The sequence below is a fragment of the Camelus dromedarius genome, chromosome 7 (assembly GCF_036321535.1).
Source record: "Camelus dromedarius isolate mCamDro1 chromosome 7, mCamDro1.pat, whole genome shotgun sequence".
NCBI classification, from domain to species: domain Eukaryota; kingdom Metazoa; phylum Chordata; class Mammalia; order Artiodactyla; family Camelidae; genus Camelus; species Camelus dromedarius.
The window spans coordinates 83596299-83611464 of record NC_087442.1 but is presented as its reverse complement, the minus strand read 5'-3'; the positions used below and the strand labels follow the sequence as shown (position 1 = coordinate 83611464).

The 15166-nt window shown below is 53.2% G+C and overlaps 2 protein-coding genes across 2 annotated transcripts in view; one reads left to right on the top strand and one right to left on the bottom strand.

The window, feature by feature from the left end:
* Positions 1-15166, bottom strand: part of OGDH (oxoglutarate dehydrogenase) — a 349301-nt gene that overhangs the window by 217782 nt on the left and 116353 nt on the right. The window lies entirely within an intron of this gene.
* Positions 1-15166, top strand: part of NUDCD3 (NudC domain containing 3) — an 87285-nt gene that overhangs the window by 69819 nt on the left and 2300 nt on the right. Inside the window, exons 4-5 of the mRNA XM_031454593.2 lie at positions 749-892; positions 11885-12073. Coding sequence (XP_031310453.2) covers positions 749-892; positions 11885-12073 — 333 coding nt within the window. The remainder of the gene's footprint in view (positions 1-748; positions 893-11884; positions 12074-15166) is intronic.

Genomic DNA, 15166 nt, shown 5'->3' with positions numbered 1-15166 from the left:
CCCGCTGACTGGGGTACATACATGAAGTAAAACCCCCCAGTTCAGCAGCTCCCAGTGTAGTTGTGGAGACAGCGTGTGAGAGCAGGGAAGGGGCATTTCCAGTGTATGAGGAGATGGACTCCCAGGAGAAGTGTCACAGAGGACAGGACAGCACGCTGAGGCTTGTGGAGGCTGAGTTTCTCAGAGAACTAAGACAAAACCTAAAACCAGACCTGGCCTCCCCCTCCTGGGTGAAGGCTGAGCTGTGACCGCAGTCGGTGCAACGGCTCCTGGAGGGAAGCAGCATGGGCGTGTGGCTGTTAGGGCCTCCTGGGTGTGTCATCCAGCTTGGGACTGCAGCCGATGCCCAACGCCAAGATGGGAGTCTGGGGCGGAGCACACCCCCCACTGCTGCACTGGCCCTGCTTGCCTTCCGCCAGGGAGCTGGTCCCCTAAGCAGAGTAGAGATTTTGGTGGAAATCAAGCAGTTTCCACAAAGCACCCCACATTACTGTTCCGCATAGCGAAACATCTTCTGGTGCTTTTACTTGAAGGAGATGATAATGGGCAGGCTGCCTCAAGAATGAATCACTTGGCATGATTTTCTTCGTTCAGAAGGCCTGGTGACCCGCAGGACGGTTTTGCATTTAGTTCTCCTGCAGTGTGTGTGGTCAGGTACCTTGGAAACCACTGTCCCCATCCCTGTTTTGGAACGTGCATAGGTCACCACCTTCCCAGCATGAAATGATTCTCTTCTGCCCTGTTCCAGGTCTCGGTGGTCCTCGGCAGTAGCTCCATCCGGGTGGCCGTGCTGGAGGAAAATGGGGAGCGCGTCCTCGTGGAAGGAAAGTTTACCCACAAGATCAACACCGAGAGCTCCCTCTGGAGCCTTGAGCCTGGGAGATGCGTTTTGGTGAGTGGAGGTTGGGATGGAGCAAGAGTGTTGATTCCTGACATCGGATGAGTTTCCTTGGTGTTTTCTGCACAGCTCAGAGGGCGCCTTTGTGGGTCTCAGCGGGCTGTCACTGCGCCCCTACAGCCTTGGCCCCTCCAGGTCCCGCTATTGACTCCTTGAGGTGGGGCCAATGTCAGTAAGAAACTTAGGCGGGCACTCGAGTGCAGTGTTTCTTTCCTCTTCCTGTCCTCGTGCCCATGCGTAGACCATACACGGTGACCACAGAAGAGGTCCTTGTGAGTGTCACCCCAGAGTGTGCCTGTGCTCACAGCGGATGTGTCCCCTCAGTCCCAGAGGCTTCCAGTCTCCAGTGACTCAGTTACATCTAAGCAGAACCAAGTAAGTTAAAAATCAAAAGATAGTTCACTTTTATGAATGCCAGTCTGGAGGATGCGGAGTCGATATATTCAAACAGACAAGGTGAAAGACTTATACACAGAGAACTATAAAACACTGATTAAGGAAATCAGAGATGACTTAAAGAAGTGGAAAGATATCCCATACTCTTTGATTGAAAGAATTAATATTGTTAAAATGGCCGTGCTACCCATACTGGACAGCCGTGTATAAATCAGTGAAGCTAGAACACTCCCTCACACCACACACAAAAATAAACTCAAAATGGCTTAAAGACCCATAGAAGACAAGACACTATAAACCTCCTAGAAGAAAACATAGGCAAAACATTTTCTGACGTAAATCTTAGCAGTGTTCTCCTAGGGCAGTCTACCCAGGCAATAGAAATAAAAGCAAAAATAAACAAATGGGACCTAATTGAATTTATAAGCTTTTGCACAGTAAAGGAAACTATAAACAAAACAAAAAGCCTACAGAAGGGGAGAAAAAATTTGCAAATGATGCAACTAACAGAAGCTTAATTTCCAGAATATATAAACAGCGCATACAACTTAATAACAACAACAATAACAAAAACCCAATCCAAAAATGGGCAGAAGACCTAAACAAGCAATTCTCCAGTGAAGACGTTTAAATGGCCAATAGGCACGTGAAAAGATGTTCAGTATCGCTAATTATCAGAGAAATGCAAATTAGAACTACAAAGAGGTGTCACCTCACACCAGTCAGAATGGCCATCATTAAAAAGTCCACAAGTGATAAATGCTGGAAAGGATGTGGAGAAAAGGGACCTCTCCTACACTGCTGGTGGGAATGCAGTTTGGTGCAGCCTTTCTGGAAAACAGTATGGAGATTCCTAAAAAAACTAAAAATAGACTTACCATTAAGCTGGCAATTCCACTCCTGGGCATATATCCAGAGGGAACTTTAATTTGAAAAGATACATGCACCCCACCCCCCCCACCAATGTTCATAGCAGCACTATTTGCAATAGCCAAGACATGGAAGCAACCTAAATGTTGCTAAAAGCAACGTAAACAGATGACTGGATAAAGAAGCTGTGGTATACTTATACAACGGAATACTACTCAGCCATAAAAAAGAATAAAATAATGCCATTTGCAGCAACATGGATGGACCTGGAGATCATCATTCTAAGTGGAGTAAGCCAGAAAGAGAAAGAAAAATACCACATGATATCACTCATATGTAAAATCTAAAAAAAAGACACTAATGAATGAACTCATCTACAAAACAGAAACAGACTCACATAATAAAACAAACTTACAGTTACGAGGTGGGGGGAAGGGATAAATTGGGAGTTCGAGATTTGCAGATATTAACTACTAATTATAAAATAAGTAAACAAGAAGTTTCTTCTGTACAGCACAGGGTACTATATTCAATGTCTTGTAGTAACCCATAATGAAAAGGAATATGAAAACAAATATATGTATGTGTATGTATAGCTGAAACATGCTGTACACCATTGACATACTGTAAACTGACTGTACTGCAATTTAAAAAAAATAATAATTAAAAGGAAGGACAGGCTTATTTGACAGAGTGGGTCTCAACTGGCTGAGCTAGCCAGGAGTGCAGAATCCAAATGAATAGCTTCCAGTTGTCAGTCATCGTCGGTGGCGGTGCCGTACTCTCTCTGCCAGAGCCTTGCACCTCATCAGTGGCAGCACCCAGGGAGGGTTCATACCGCGAAGGGAGACTCAGTATATTTGGGTTCATTATTTTCCTCTTCCCTTCTGCTGGCGTGCTTAACCAAGGCGTGGTGAAAAGAGTAAAGAGGAAAAGAAAAATACTAAGTCTTTGGACAGCAAAACCTCAGAATTTTACATAGGCATGTCCTTCGTATGTGCAAAGTAAGTGTGCAAGAAAGAAAGGAGGGAGGGAGGGAGGAGGCAGGGAGGGACGGAATTTTGTTTCCAGTTTCATTTTCATCAGGATCTGCTTGTCTCTGGGAATAGGCGCTAATGGGCCGGCCTGCCTGGTGTGAGTGACAAGGCCTGTGGGGCTGTGTTCTGGCCTCCCTCAGCTTGCAGACACACAGCCTGATGGAGCGGAGAGGGTTCTGTCAGTGCTGGCATGGCTGGAGGTCTTGGCATGCCTGGACCCCCGGGCATACAAGGCCTCTCTTTGTGACAGAAACACCAGGTGGCAGAGCTTGGGCCAAATCTGCCTGCTTCTTGTTTAAACCTTGCCATGCCGCACCTCCCTTGCTCTTCCCAAGATTTCTCCTTCTCTATGCAAGTACGTGACAGTCATGATGACACCCCCCTATCATCCTGGGGTCCAGCCCGTCTCATCACCCTCCCCATGCCTCCCCACTCTGCTATGCTGTTTCCCAAACTATGGCCACGTACTTGTATCACCAGTTCCTCATGTTTCCAAAATGCCTGTCACAGTCATGGTCTCCCTTGAACTTCCCGTGGTTATGCGAGGTAGAAAGCCAGGGTCTCACTATCCCCCAGCCTCCCAGGGTTACACAGGCGGCCAGCGAGAGCCAGCGGCTGGCAGCCCACCCTCTCCAGGTGCAGCCGTGATGGCTCAGGCCGTCACGTGGAGCGTGGACCACGATCCCGGGTGCCTGTTGTCCATGGATGCTGGGCCTCACTCCCGCTGTGTGGGGTTGACTGACTCTCGGTGCGGTGCCCCATAGAGCTCATCCGGGCAGGCTGCTCGTCCTGCTGCCTCTCTGGGACCCTTGTGTTTTTGTCAGCCCTGTAAACCGGAGTTCCTGCTGGGGGCGGAAGGGCTGGCCTCGCCACTGGACTCCGAGGGCTCGCAGCCACTGTGCTCAGGTCTGTCGGGGTTGTAATCAGGGTGCTGAGGATTCCTTTTACTTTACATTCTTCTGTAGAAATGCGGTTATTGCCAGCTAACTCACTTCTTAGTGATTCTTGTTGTTGGAGGTGACGCTGCCTTCTTCATGGATGTTCCAGAGCCATTACGTTTTTGTGTGCGTTTTGTACGTTTCTGTCTGACTGCGGACATGGCTCACAGCCAGACCATTAACTCCTTGTGATTACGGCCTCCATCTTATTGAGTACTCTTTGGGCCTGGCTCTGTGAGGTGCCTGGTAGGGCTGTTTCATCTCTGCAAGCTTGTTTCACAATCAGGATGCTGACACTCAGGGGTGGGGCCAGACCCCAAATCCAGAGGCTTCTGGGTCCCTCCCTCTAAATTTCAGCTGCAAGGCCCCCTGGAGAGAGGGCAGGGAGGAGGAGAGCTGGCAGCGAACGCGGTGTAGTTTGTGAGGGGCAGCCCTGGGCGAGCATCGCCTTCTCTGCCCACCTTGCTCGGGTGGCCTGGGTGGGTGGCCTGAGCCTGAGAGGCTGGCTGGCTGGCTGGCCGGCCATGTGACAGGCAGGCCCCGTGGTCACTGCAGGTCCTTCTCTGGTCCAGGCCTGTCTTGTGCCCTGCCCTGGCTGCCTTTTAGTTTTCTAGTTTGCTCTTGACAAACACCTGGCTGCTCGAGGAGTTAGAAAGAAGCAAAAGCAGCTGCAGGCCGAGGTGCACCTGTCGCTGCCTGTGAGTGTGGCTTCTGAATGTTCTGCCTCCACTAACACTGCAGGGTCCGCAGGGAAACCTCTCTCAGAATTGCAGGTGCTACGAAGGTTCTTTCCTGCGGTTCCTTAGAGTAGCTTTCATCATCCATGGATGGCATCACGTTTCTAATGCAACTTCATGACTTGTAGGAAAAAAAGAGGATTTACTTGGAGTATTATATCCTCTTCCGGGCTTTCCCAACAGCCCAGCCCCCTGCACACCTGGCAAGCAGCTTCTGATAAGACGTGGGGCGTCTCCCTGTCTCCACCTTCCTCCTGACCCTGGGCCTCTGGTACAGGGAATGCCACGTGTTATGTGGAGACATTGCTGCTGATGGAGTTGGTGCGTTCTCAGTGTGATTATTTATTTGTTGGTGAGTTTGAGGGCCATGTGTCTGAGATGATGCTGTGGCTCATGAGCATGTTGCTTTGATGTGTGAAGACCCTGATGCAGGTGCTGCCAAGAGCAGGTGCTGCCCCCTTGAGCCTCTGCAGGTGGGGAGCGTGGTTGCTAAGTGCTGGGCCTGCTTTGTGCCTCAGCCCCTGCTCACTGGCTGTCTTAGCCTCTCTGCACCCCCATTCCTCGTTCTTAAAATGAGGCTGAGACTATTAGTTGATTGATCTCCAGACGTTTGTTGGTCGCTTTATCGCTGAGTGCCAGGCCCTCTGCTGGGCACTGGGGCAATTAAGGAAAGTAGTCAAGGGGCCACCTCTCAAGGGCTGTGTGGGCCGAAAAGGGCCCCCAGATGTCCTCGCCAGACCCCGAAACCTGCAGACAGGACCTTGTTTGGAGAAAGGATCTTCGTGGATTGGTTAAGGTAGGATCCTGCAATGAAGAAGTCATCTTGGATCACCCAGGTGGACCATAAATCCAGTGACAGGTGTGCTTGTAAGACAGAAAGAGACAGAAAAGACAGAGACACAGGGGGAGTTAAGTGAAGACGGGGCAAAGATCGGGGGGGAGACACAGCCACAGCTGGTCTCCTCCAAGCTCCTGAGGGAGCGCTGTCCTGCAGCACCTTGATGTCTGACCTCTGGCCTCCAGACTGAGAGAATAGCTGTCTTGATTGAAGCCTTGTTTGTGGCGCTGTGTTATGGCTTCCCCAGGACACTAGCACAGGCCTCAGGTGGCAGGATCTCTGTAGGGGCCACATGGGACAAGAGAGGTGACCCGAGGGGTTCCCGTCTTCTCGCCCGAGTCCTTGGTCCTGACGTCCTGAGCAGGCCGATGCAGACGTGTCACTTGATTCCCAGCCACCCTTCCCTCCTTGCCTGAGCTGTGGATCCACATCAGACACACCCGGGCAGGCTTTCAGAGCAGGCAGGGGTGGCAGCTAAAACCGGATGACAGTTCTTGCTTCCCTCCCTCCCACACTTGAGAATGTTAAACGGGGCTTCTTGATTCTCAGGCAAGCTCCTTTCTTGGTTACAGAGATGTGAAATCAGGGCCTCCCCCCATGTCTCTTTTGTCTCAGAACCCACATCAGCTCACTATCCTGGTCTCTCCCTCCACGTGGGCAGCTGCCCAAGACTCTCCGTGGTCTCAGTGCTCGCAGCCCTGCCTGAGGCGAAGCCAGTCCATGCGCTGACACGGTCCACAGTCAGGTCACTTAAAGTCGGTGCAGTGGCCGCCGAGTATTTGCACACCGTTATCTGTTTGCCTTAAAGCTCATGTTAGCTTGTGTGTCTGGTGCTTGAACTTCTGAGTGTTTGTACAAACTGTACCCCCAATGTTTAGGTTATTTATTTAGGTTATTTCCTTAAGTTACTGTCCTCAAAAGTGGGAGGACAGGCTGATGTGATCCTTGGCCATTCCCAGGGTCTCTCCCCAGAAGGACACTATTTCTGTGGTGTCACCAGATCCCCGAGTGCCCTAGCACTGGGCTTGTTTTAACTTACCCTTGCTGACTTACCTGCAGTCCTGCCGTTGTTCCTTTCCGTTTTCTAGTGAAGATGTGTTTTTCCCCCCGAAGTGGTTCACCATCTTTGTTTCCTTGCTGCTGGCCACTGGCCCCCTCCCTGGCCCTGGGGTGGGCCATGGTTCAGCTTTCTTACCATCCTTTACAAATACAGGTTACATTATGTTAGAATTTTGGCAAGAGCCCAAAACCTGGAAATTAGTCCATGGAATAAAATGCAAGCCCTTGGCCTTCAGTGCTCATGTCTCCCGGGACCCTTCCTTTGTGTTTCTCAAGGTGGTCAGATTTTTGGCATTATCGCCAATCTCTGGGTCACAGCCGGAAAGAGCTGAGGCTGGGTATTGAGAAGTAAGTGGTCTGAGGCAGCATGCTCGGCAGTGTTTTAGAGAAGTTGCCTGGTGAACAGAAAGGATGTGCCAAGCAGATCCTGAAGACCACGCTCCCAGTGGACAGAGTGTGCCTTCCCTCCGTTTTGTGGAGGAGCAGAGTGGAGATGCATCTTGGCACCAGGCGGACATCTCCTTCTCGGAGCGCGTGGGCTTTGTCCTGCCTCCCCTTGATACCCATACTATGGCTGGGTTCTCTCTGGCCCTAAGTGCTCTAATGTCTAAGCTTAAGAAAGTAGTTGACAACATCAAAAACCAGCAGATTGCCCATAACAGTGCTGCCTCTGGCAAGCCCTGAGCAGTCAAGGGTCTGTCTGGGGCCCAGAGCTGAGCAGGCCCCCTGCTGTCTTTCCCTGTCCTCTGTCCTTGTTGCAAGGTACCCGCTCAGAAGCACCGTCCCACAACTCTCACGTACATCTCCTTGGCCCAAGCTGGATCCCATGGGCAGCTGTGAGGAGCTGTGTTCCTCGCTGGGCACACTGCCTCCCTGAATAGAAACAAGGTTCTGTGGCGAGGAGGGGGGTGGGGATGAGTGCTGGTGAGTCATCAGCACAGATTGGGGTGCTGAGGTAAGCTGATTCACGTGGAGTTCGAAGTTTCTCTGAGGACATTTTGGGAAAACTGTTCAACCAGCAAGCACTCTGGGGGTTCCCCTGAGAAACGGATCTGGGACTGGGGTGATAAAAGGAACTTGGAGAAAGAATGAAGATGTGTTACCAGGTCATAGCAACCACTCCTGACCAGCCAAGCTGGGACACTCATAATTAGGGACAGGATGAGTGAGAGCCATTGAGATGCTAGACATCCAGGAGCCAGTGCTGACAACCGAGGGTAAATGGCTCCATCATGGAGGAGAAGGCCCCTGCCGGCCAGTGCTGCACCTGCTGGGGCTGGAAGGGTAGTTTCCCGCTACTGTTGGCGAGATGGCTTCAGGGAGGAACCCCTGGTGATGCGGCCACGTGACATGTGTGCCTGCGGGTGGGACGTCCCAGGAGGGGTGCAGCACCCCCTGTGCAGTGTTCTTGGGGGCACTTCCCTGAATTGAATCAGAGGAAACAACAGACAAACTCCAAATAAAGAATGGTCTTTAACAACAAAAGACAAAGGCTGTGGAATGTTCCAGATGAAAAGGGACAAGACCACTAAGATGCAGCCAGGACCCTCAACTGGATCCTGTGCCAGAGAGAAGGTGAGCTGAATTATTATATTAAAGAACTTTCATATGCTCAGGAAGGAGGCACTCATTGAAGTATTGGAGGTAAAGGGCCAAGATGATTCCGAAAAAGTATGCCGCTTGCCACACGTTACACGTAACCTTACGCACACAGAGTGAGAGTGTGTGTGTAAACAAACAACAGTAAAGAAACGGAGTAGCACGTTAACAGTGGGTGAGTCTGGGAAAAGGGGATGTGGGAATTCTTCGTACCTGAGTAATTCTAGCAACTTGTAAGTTTGAAATGAGATGGCAGATAAAGCCATGAAAAGATGCTCCCCGTCGTCAGTCATCAAGGAAGTACCAGTTAAAGCCATGGCGACACACACTTCACACTTACTAGACTGGCTGCTGGGAAGAGTCGACGGTAGCAGGTGCTGGCAACTCTGGGGCCCCCGGAACCTCCCTGCGGTGCAGCTGGTTTGGAAAATGGTTTGATGGTTTTTATAAAGTTAATCGTGCACTTACCCTGAGACTCAGTCATCCCACTGCTGAGTATCTACGAAGGGGAAGGGAGACCATGTGTTCACACCAAGCCTGGAAGGTAACTGCCAAACCCTGGGAACGCCCCCACAGCCACCCCCAGGCACCTGGACGGGTCGGCCCATTGTGCCAGGGGTGACCCCAGTACAGCGCAGTGTGGCTGACCATCAGACCCCCTGTGCTAAGAGAAGAGCCGACCAACAGACACATGGCTGCATTTGTCAAAACATAGACGGTACCCTCAAAAGAGTAAATTTTACTGTGTGCAAACTTACGCCTCCACAAACCTGATTTAAAAAAAAATAATAACAAAATGTAAAAAAATCAAAACCAAATGTTAAGCCATCAAATCACTGTATTAAAGATGTTATTTTTAGACCTCAGTCCTTGAGCTCCGTTCCAAGAACATTTCACCCATGTCCTCTGGGCACTGCGTTCCATGTTGTTCAGCCTGGAAAACGAAGTTCAGACCCGCTAGCAGAGGAATGGACTGTGAGGACACCGTGCTGAGTGACGGAAGCCAGGCCCAGGACACACAGAGTGTGACTCCTTTTTTGTGGAGTATCTCAAACAGGCAAATACCTGATTTATTGCCAGGGCCAGGGGAGGGCAAGCATTAGGACACAGTGGGGAGTGACTGCTCACGGCCCTGGTTCTCCTTTTGTGGTGATGACAATGTTCTGGAACTAGATAGGGGTGGTGGTGGCACAGCATTGTTAATGTGATGTATTGAATTGTTTACCTTAAAATGGTCAATTTTATATTCATATGAATTTCACCTCAAATTTTTTTAAGGAGGTGCTAAGCTCATCCTGATTTTTGTTGGGCTTGCAAAGTTCCCCTGTGGACTTGGACCGTGGACACAAGAGGCCTTCCAGGCTCCTTGTTTTCAGGGTCAGTCCCGTCGTGCCCCTGAGCTGTGTCGGGCCCAGTCCATATACATGGAACTCACCAGGACACCCTGTGTGTGGTGTGTGGTTCGTGGCTTGTGTGAAAAGGACCAGCAGCAGAGCCCCTGGGCGGTGTGTGGGGTAACCGCCTTCCAGTCCTGCCAATAGCACCGTCGGTGAGCTGTTGGCCCAAACATGGCTGTGCTCTGCCTGTGGGTGAGGCGCTGACTTCTGGGTAGAGGTAACAGTGTGTGTTTTACAGGGCTTGTAGGAACTAATAATACACATTAGAGATGTCTCAGCAGTGATAACAGCTAAGGGAGATACAAGTGAAATAAACTGAAAAGGTCTGTTCTTTCCAGAGACTTATAGTTCTGTAAGTACAGTCACCTCTCTGTGTCCTCAGGGGGTTGGTTCCAGGACCCCTGCGGATGCCAGCATCCTCAGATGCTCAGGGTCCTTATATAAGGTGATGTGGTATTTGCATATAATCTACACGCATCCTCCCCTATACTTCACATCATATCTCGATTAAATACACTGCCTAAATCAATGTAAATGCTTTGTAAATAGTTGCTGATGTGCGGCAAATTCAAGGCTTGCTTTTTTGAAACTTCCTGGAATTTTTTTTCCCCAAATATTTTTGGTCCGAAGTTGGTTGAGTCAGTGGATGCAAAACCTGTGGATACAGTGGGCCGAGTGTACCTCAGAAATCTCTCCTGGAATAGTAAAAACAATGTATTTTCCCCTTGGAAGATTTTCATTGCATCAGCACAAAGATCTGCAGCTTCGTAAAGACGGGGCTGAATTCATGGCATTGGGGTCTCCAAGGGCCAGGTCAGGTCCTCGCATGCAAACAGCCCAGCAAGAATCTAGCTGGACAGAGCATCTGGAAATGGAAAATTAACCCAGAATATAAACAGTGGCGTTGGCAGGGTAGAAGTCAGTCATCTGATCAGGTGGGCAGGGGGTGCCCAGAACCTGCCGTCTCTCCCCTGGCCTCTTCACGCTCACGGCCCCTGGGACAGTCAGAAGTGGGAGAGACCTACTTTTGCCATGTGCTGAGATGCTGACGTTCATGCCATGCGTACAGTTTTCTGGAGATTGTTTCCACTGTGTGACCTGCCCTTATCAGTGCCCACACCCTTGTTGGTCCTGGGACTGGGCTCTGCGGGGACTCTTGGGGGGCTCGGGCCGCAGGACGAGCTGGTAGCACTGCTCCCTGCAGCCTTTGAGAACTGGGGCTGACTTCTCATGACCCCTGAGCACACGGTGTCTTCACAGATGTCACCTGTGTGGGGGCCAGCTCCGGGTCCACTTTGTCCTGATTGCCCACCGGCCAGTAACCCTCTCCTCGTGGTGCTTGTCTGAGTAAGAGCTGCTCTTCCTGCTGGCTCGTCATCTCTGCGTTACCTCTCTGCCCCTCTGGGCATGACTTGGGGGTTTCAGCCCATCTGAGAGTGGACAGCATGAGGGAGGGTAGGCAACCTACCTGTCAACTCCTAGCCATTCGGTTAAGAATTTCCCAGTGAACCCAGCCATGGGGAGGGTGTGGCCTAGGTCCTCCTTGTGTGGCCCCTGGGACAGGTGTACTTGGCATCGACTTCAGGCAAAGCCCTGCTGTTCTACGGTCCCCGTCTGTGAGTCCCTGTGTCCCCCAAACTCCCCCCTCCCTGTCAGTGAGGCTGGGTGGTTGTCCTTCCCCTAATGGGGAGGTGAGTCACATGTGGTGGTGGCAGGGCTGGAGGAGCCCCTCTTGCCTCCAGCCTGGCCAGGGAAGAGCATGGGACAAGGCACCTGGGCGTCTGGTTTGAGGGGGAGTCATCAGTTGCTTGTGTGGGCACAAGCTTCTCATGGCAGCTCAGGGAGGCTGTGATGGGGGACCAGGATACAGGTGGCTGCGGTGGCTCTGAGCTCTTGGCCAGAGTGGGCTGAGGCTCTGGTGGCTGAGTGGGTGCGGAGTGCTGATGTATATGGGGGTCACTGTCCGCTGAGAGGACCTGGGGGGACATGGACCACGGGCACCACCCGATCAGAGTCCTGGAGAGTCAGATCCTCAGCAGCCGGTGTCCCGACACCCCCTCTGGGTCCCCGGTGCCACCTCCCCAACACTGACCTTGTCTCTGCCCCGCGTCTTAGGTGAGCCTGAACAAGGTGGGCGAGTACTGGTGGAGCGCCGTCCTGGAGGGCGAGGAGCACATCGACATCGACAAGATTAACAAGGAGCGCTCCATGGCCACGGTGGACGAGGAGGAGCACGCTGTGCTGGACCGGCTCACCTTCGACTACCGCCAGAAGCTGCAGGGCAAGCCGCAGAGCCACGAGCTGGTACGGCTGCCCTCCCGCCGCCCGAGCCGGGGCGGGGCTGGCGCTGGGCGTGGGCGGGGTGTGCTGCTGCTGCGGGTGTGGGGGGGCGGGTGGCCGCCCCCTGGTCCCGGCGCAGGCAGCTCTGCCCTCGTCACTAGTCACCATCTGGGACGGGGCGCTGGTTCCGCACCTTTAGAGAGCCTGGGTGGCAGGGCTGAGACGTACCTGTCCCCACGCACTTTTCTAGCTCCCATGCTGGGACCATCCAGACAGATCCCTCCCCGAAGTCCCCCAAGACCCGCAGCAGAGGAGGGCCAGCCAGGCCCAGCCCTCCTTCAGGGCTGGTGCAGGTTTGACCACAAAGGGCCAACGGGAAGAAAGTCCTTCCAAGTCACTTTTGAACATCAGGGGCCCGAGAAGTGTGCGTGGCCGGCGGCCGTCGGGGCGGGAGGAAGCAAGGGAGTGAGGGGGCGGCTTGTGCCGAGCAGTGCGGAGCCAGCAGCAGCAGAGAGAAGGGTTCATTAGATGTATGCAGTCTTCCTCCTGTTCTAGTAATCCCCAGTGTGGCTATTTGGAGAAGAGAGGGTTGCTTTTCTCAGGTTATTTTTAGCTCCGTGTCCCATAGGAACAGCACCTGGAGTTTGAACCACGGTGTGGTGGGAACAGTTTAAGCACGTGCTTGCGAGGCGGCGGTGAGGGTGCTGTGTGTGGATGGCTGGACACCACGGCCCATCTCCTAGGTTTTGCAGCTCGTGTGTCAAACACCAGACCCTCCTTTCCCCATTCTGAAGCCCATTCAGATTGTCAGGTGTCCTGTTTGTCTCCCGGGGGCCTCCCTTTGTGGTTCCTGTGAGTGTTCTGGGCCCGTGACAGCCGAGCGCCCCTGCCCACTGCCTGCATGCCTGTTGGGCCGTCCTTCCCGTCTTTGTTTCACTTAGCCCTCCACACAGACGGCCCGCCTTGCTCCTGGGAGGGTTGAGGAGCCACAGAGAGGAGCACTTAGTGAGCACTGATGGGACATAGGTCGGGTCGGGTTGGCTGGGTCATGGCCTACGTGCAATGCCCCTGAGAAGAGGGTTGGGGTTTAGAGGTCACAGCACGTGTTCAAGGTGGGGTGGGATTGGAGCCCTGAGTTGGTTCCAGGCTTCTCTGTCATCCCTGCCTGAGTCCCTGAATCTTCTCTCCATCTGGCTCCCTCACCCACCTGGTCTTGAGGCTGGGACTGCGGTTGGCCATTGAATCACAGGCATCTTACTGGTCTTGTCTGTGAAAAGTGGCCTCTGGCTGTAATCTCTGAGCTTGGAAGTTGCAGGACTCGGAGTACAGTTCACCTTCATGCACATTTAGGCAGCAGTTTTAATTCAGTTACGTGCATTTGCCTGTGGCCACTGGATGAAAGCAGTCTGAACACTGGCCCAATGGGAGGGGGCCTTGGGCAGCCTTTGAAGCTGTGGGTGTCCCTGCCTGGAAGTGGGCAGGCACTTAGCTGGGAGACCCGAATGGGAAGCAGGAAGCCCCTGTTGACCAACCCAGGGATGGGGCCAGCCAATCAATGAGGATCTGAAGAAGAACCTTGAAGATGCTGCAGTCTAATGGAAAGACTTCCAAGGTTTGAGTCAAAAGAGATTCCTGAATGACATGCTGTGTGCCAGGCAGTGTGCTGACCATAGGGTGTGTGATTGCCTGGCTGACTGCAGTGCCCTGCAGAGACCTTCAGTGGACACAAAGGAGCCCATGGCTGGCAGTGCAGATGGCAGGACTCAGGGCTGACCCCTCGCCTGGCTGAGCTGCATCTGAACAGCCAGGGCCTCAAGTTCTCCACCCCGCACTAGGGGTAGTAAAGGACTGACAGCTCAGGGCCGTGGTAATAGAGGTGCGAGCTTGTCCGAGGGCCTGGCCCAGCACCAGTACTGCTGTGTGGGGCTCATTTGAGCTTAGCAGAGATTCGGGAAGGAGCTTCTGCAGATGGGGCCTGAGCTCCTAGGGTTCCATGTGAACGTTGCCCAGCACACAGTGCTTTCAGGGAAGCACGGTGTGGGGAGCAGGCTGGGGAGAGAAGAGCCTGGAAGCGTAGGGGAGCTGGCGGAGCTGGGTGGCCTGGCAGCAAGGGAGCTGGACTTCACAGTGTTGAAGGCCTTACAGCTGCAGGCAGTTTAATCGATGGCCTCTGGTCCCTGGAGGAAAGCAGTCCCTGGGAGAAGAAAGAAATTGGGCTGGAGAGTCAGCAGGACCAGCTGCTGGCTTCAGATGAGGGCTGTGGGAAGGAGGAGCAGCTTAGGAAAGTAGGTGGTGGCGACGCGGGACCTGGGGCAGGAGCAGTGGGAGCAGCAGCCTGAGGGCTCTCTGAGGGTTGGAGTGTGAAGGCCTGTCAGACCGCACATGGCGAGGCCAGTGCACAGGGCCATCACACGGGTCAGGGCGCAGAGGATATGTCTCAGTGCCGAGCTCACCTGAGGGTGCTCAGATGAGGGGCGCAGAGTGAGTGAGAGACTGAGAAGGAGGGGCTTCAAGGGGGGCGGTGGGCGGGTGCTGGTCCAGCAGGACTGCCAAGCAGCTAGTGGCTGAGGTGACGAACTGGTCACCCTGTGACTGCTGGCTCTGTGAGCTGGGTAGGTGGGTGGGGCCTGGGCCTCTCTGCTCAGTTCTCCATGGGGGCGGCCTGTGGGCTGCAGGGCCTGCTTGTCCGAGTGCTCTGTCCAAGGTCCCTGGTGTGCACCGTCTAACTGAGTTAGGAGTAATATCAGTTAATTCATAACATGTACTGCGTGGCTTTGGCGTGTTTGTTGCTGCACCACTTAGGTTTAACAACAGGGAAAGGAGGGCCCCTGTCCGGAAGAGAGTCCTGCAGCCTCGTCAGATACCAGGAACTTCCCCTCAGCTCAGTCTGTCGGCCTAGGGACCAGAGATGGCCAGGGCTTTCTGGCCCTCCGGCAGTCAGTCTCTTTTTGATTCTCCTGGTCAGAAGGAAGAGGAGATGGTTCCCAGCCCAGTGCGTTCTCCGGGAGGGCATGGAGAGCAGGCGTGGGGACCCAGGGAGGAAGGAGGGCCTGCAGCACGGGGAGGTGCCTCCCACATGGGTGCAGCCCCCTACAGTCCCCTGGCCTAGGCCGCGGT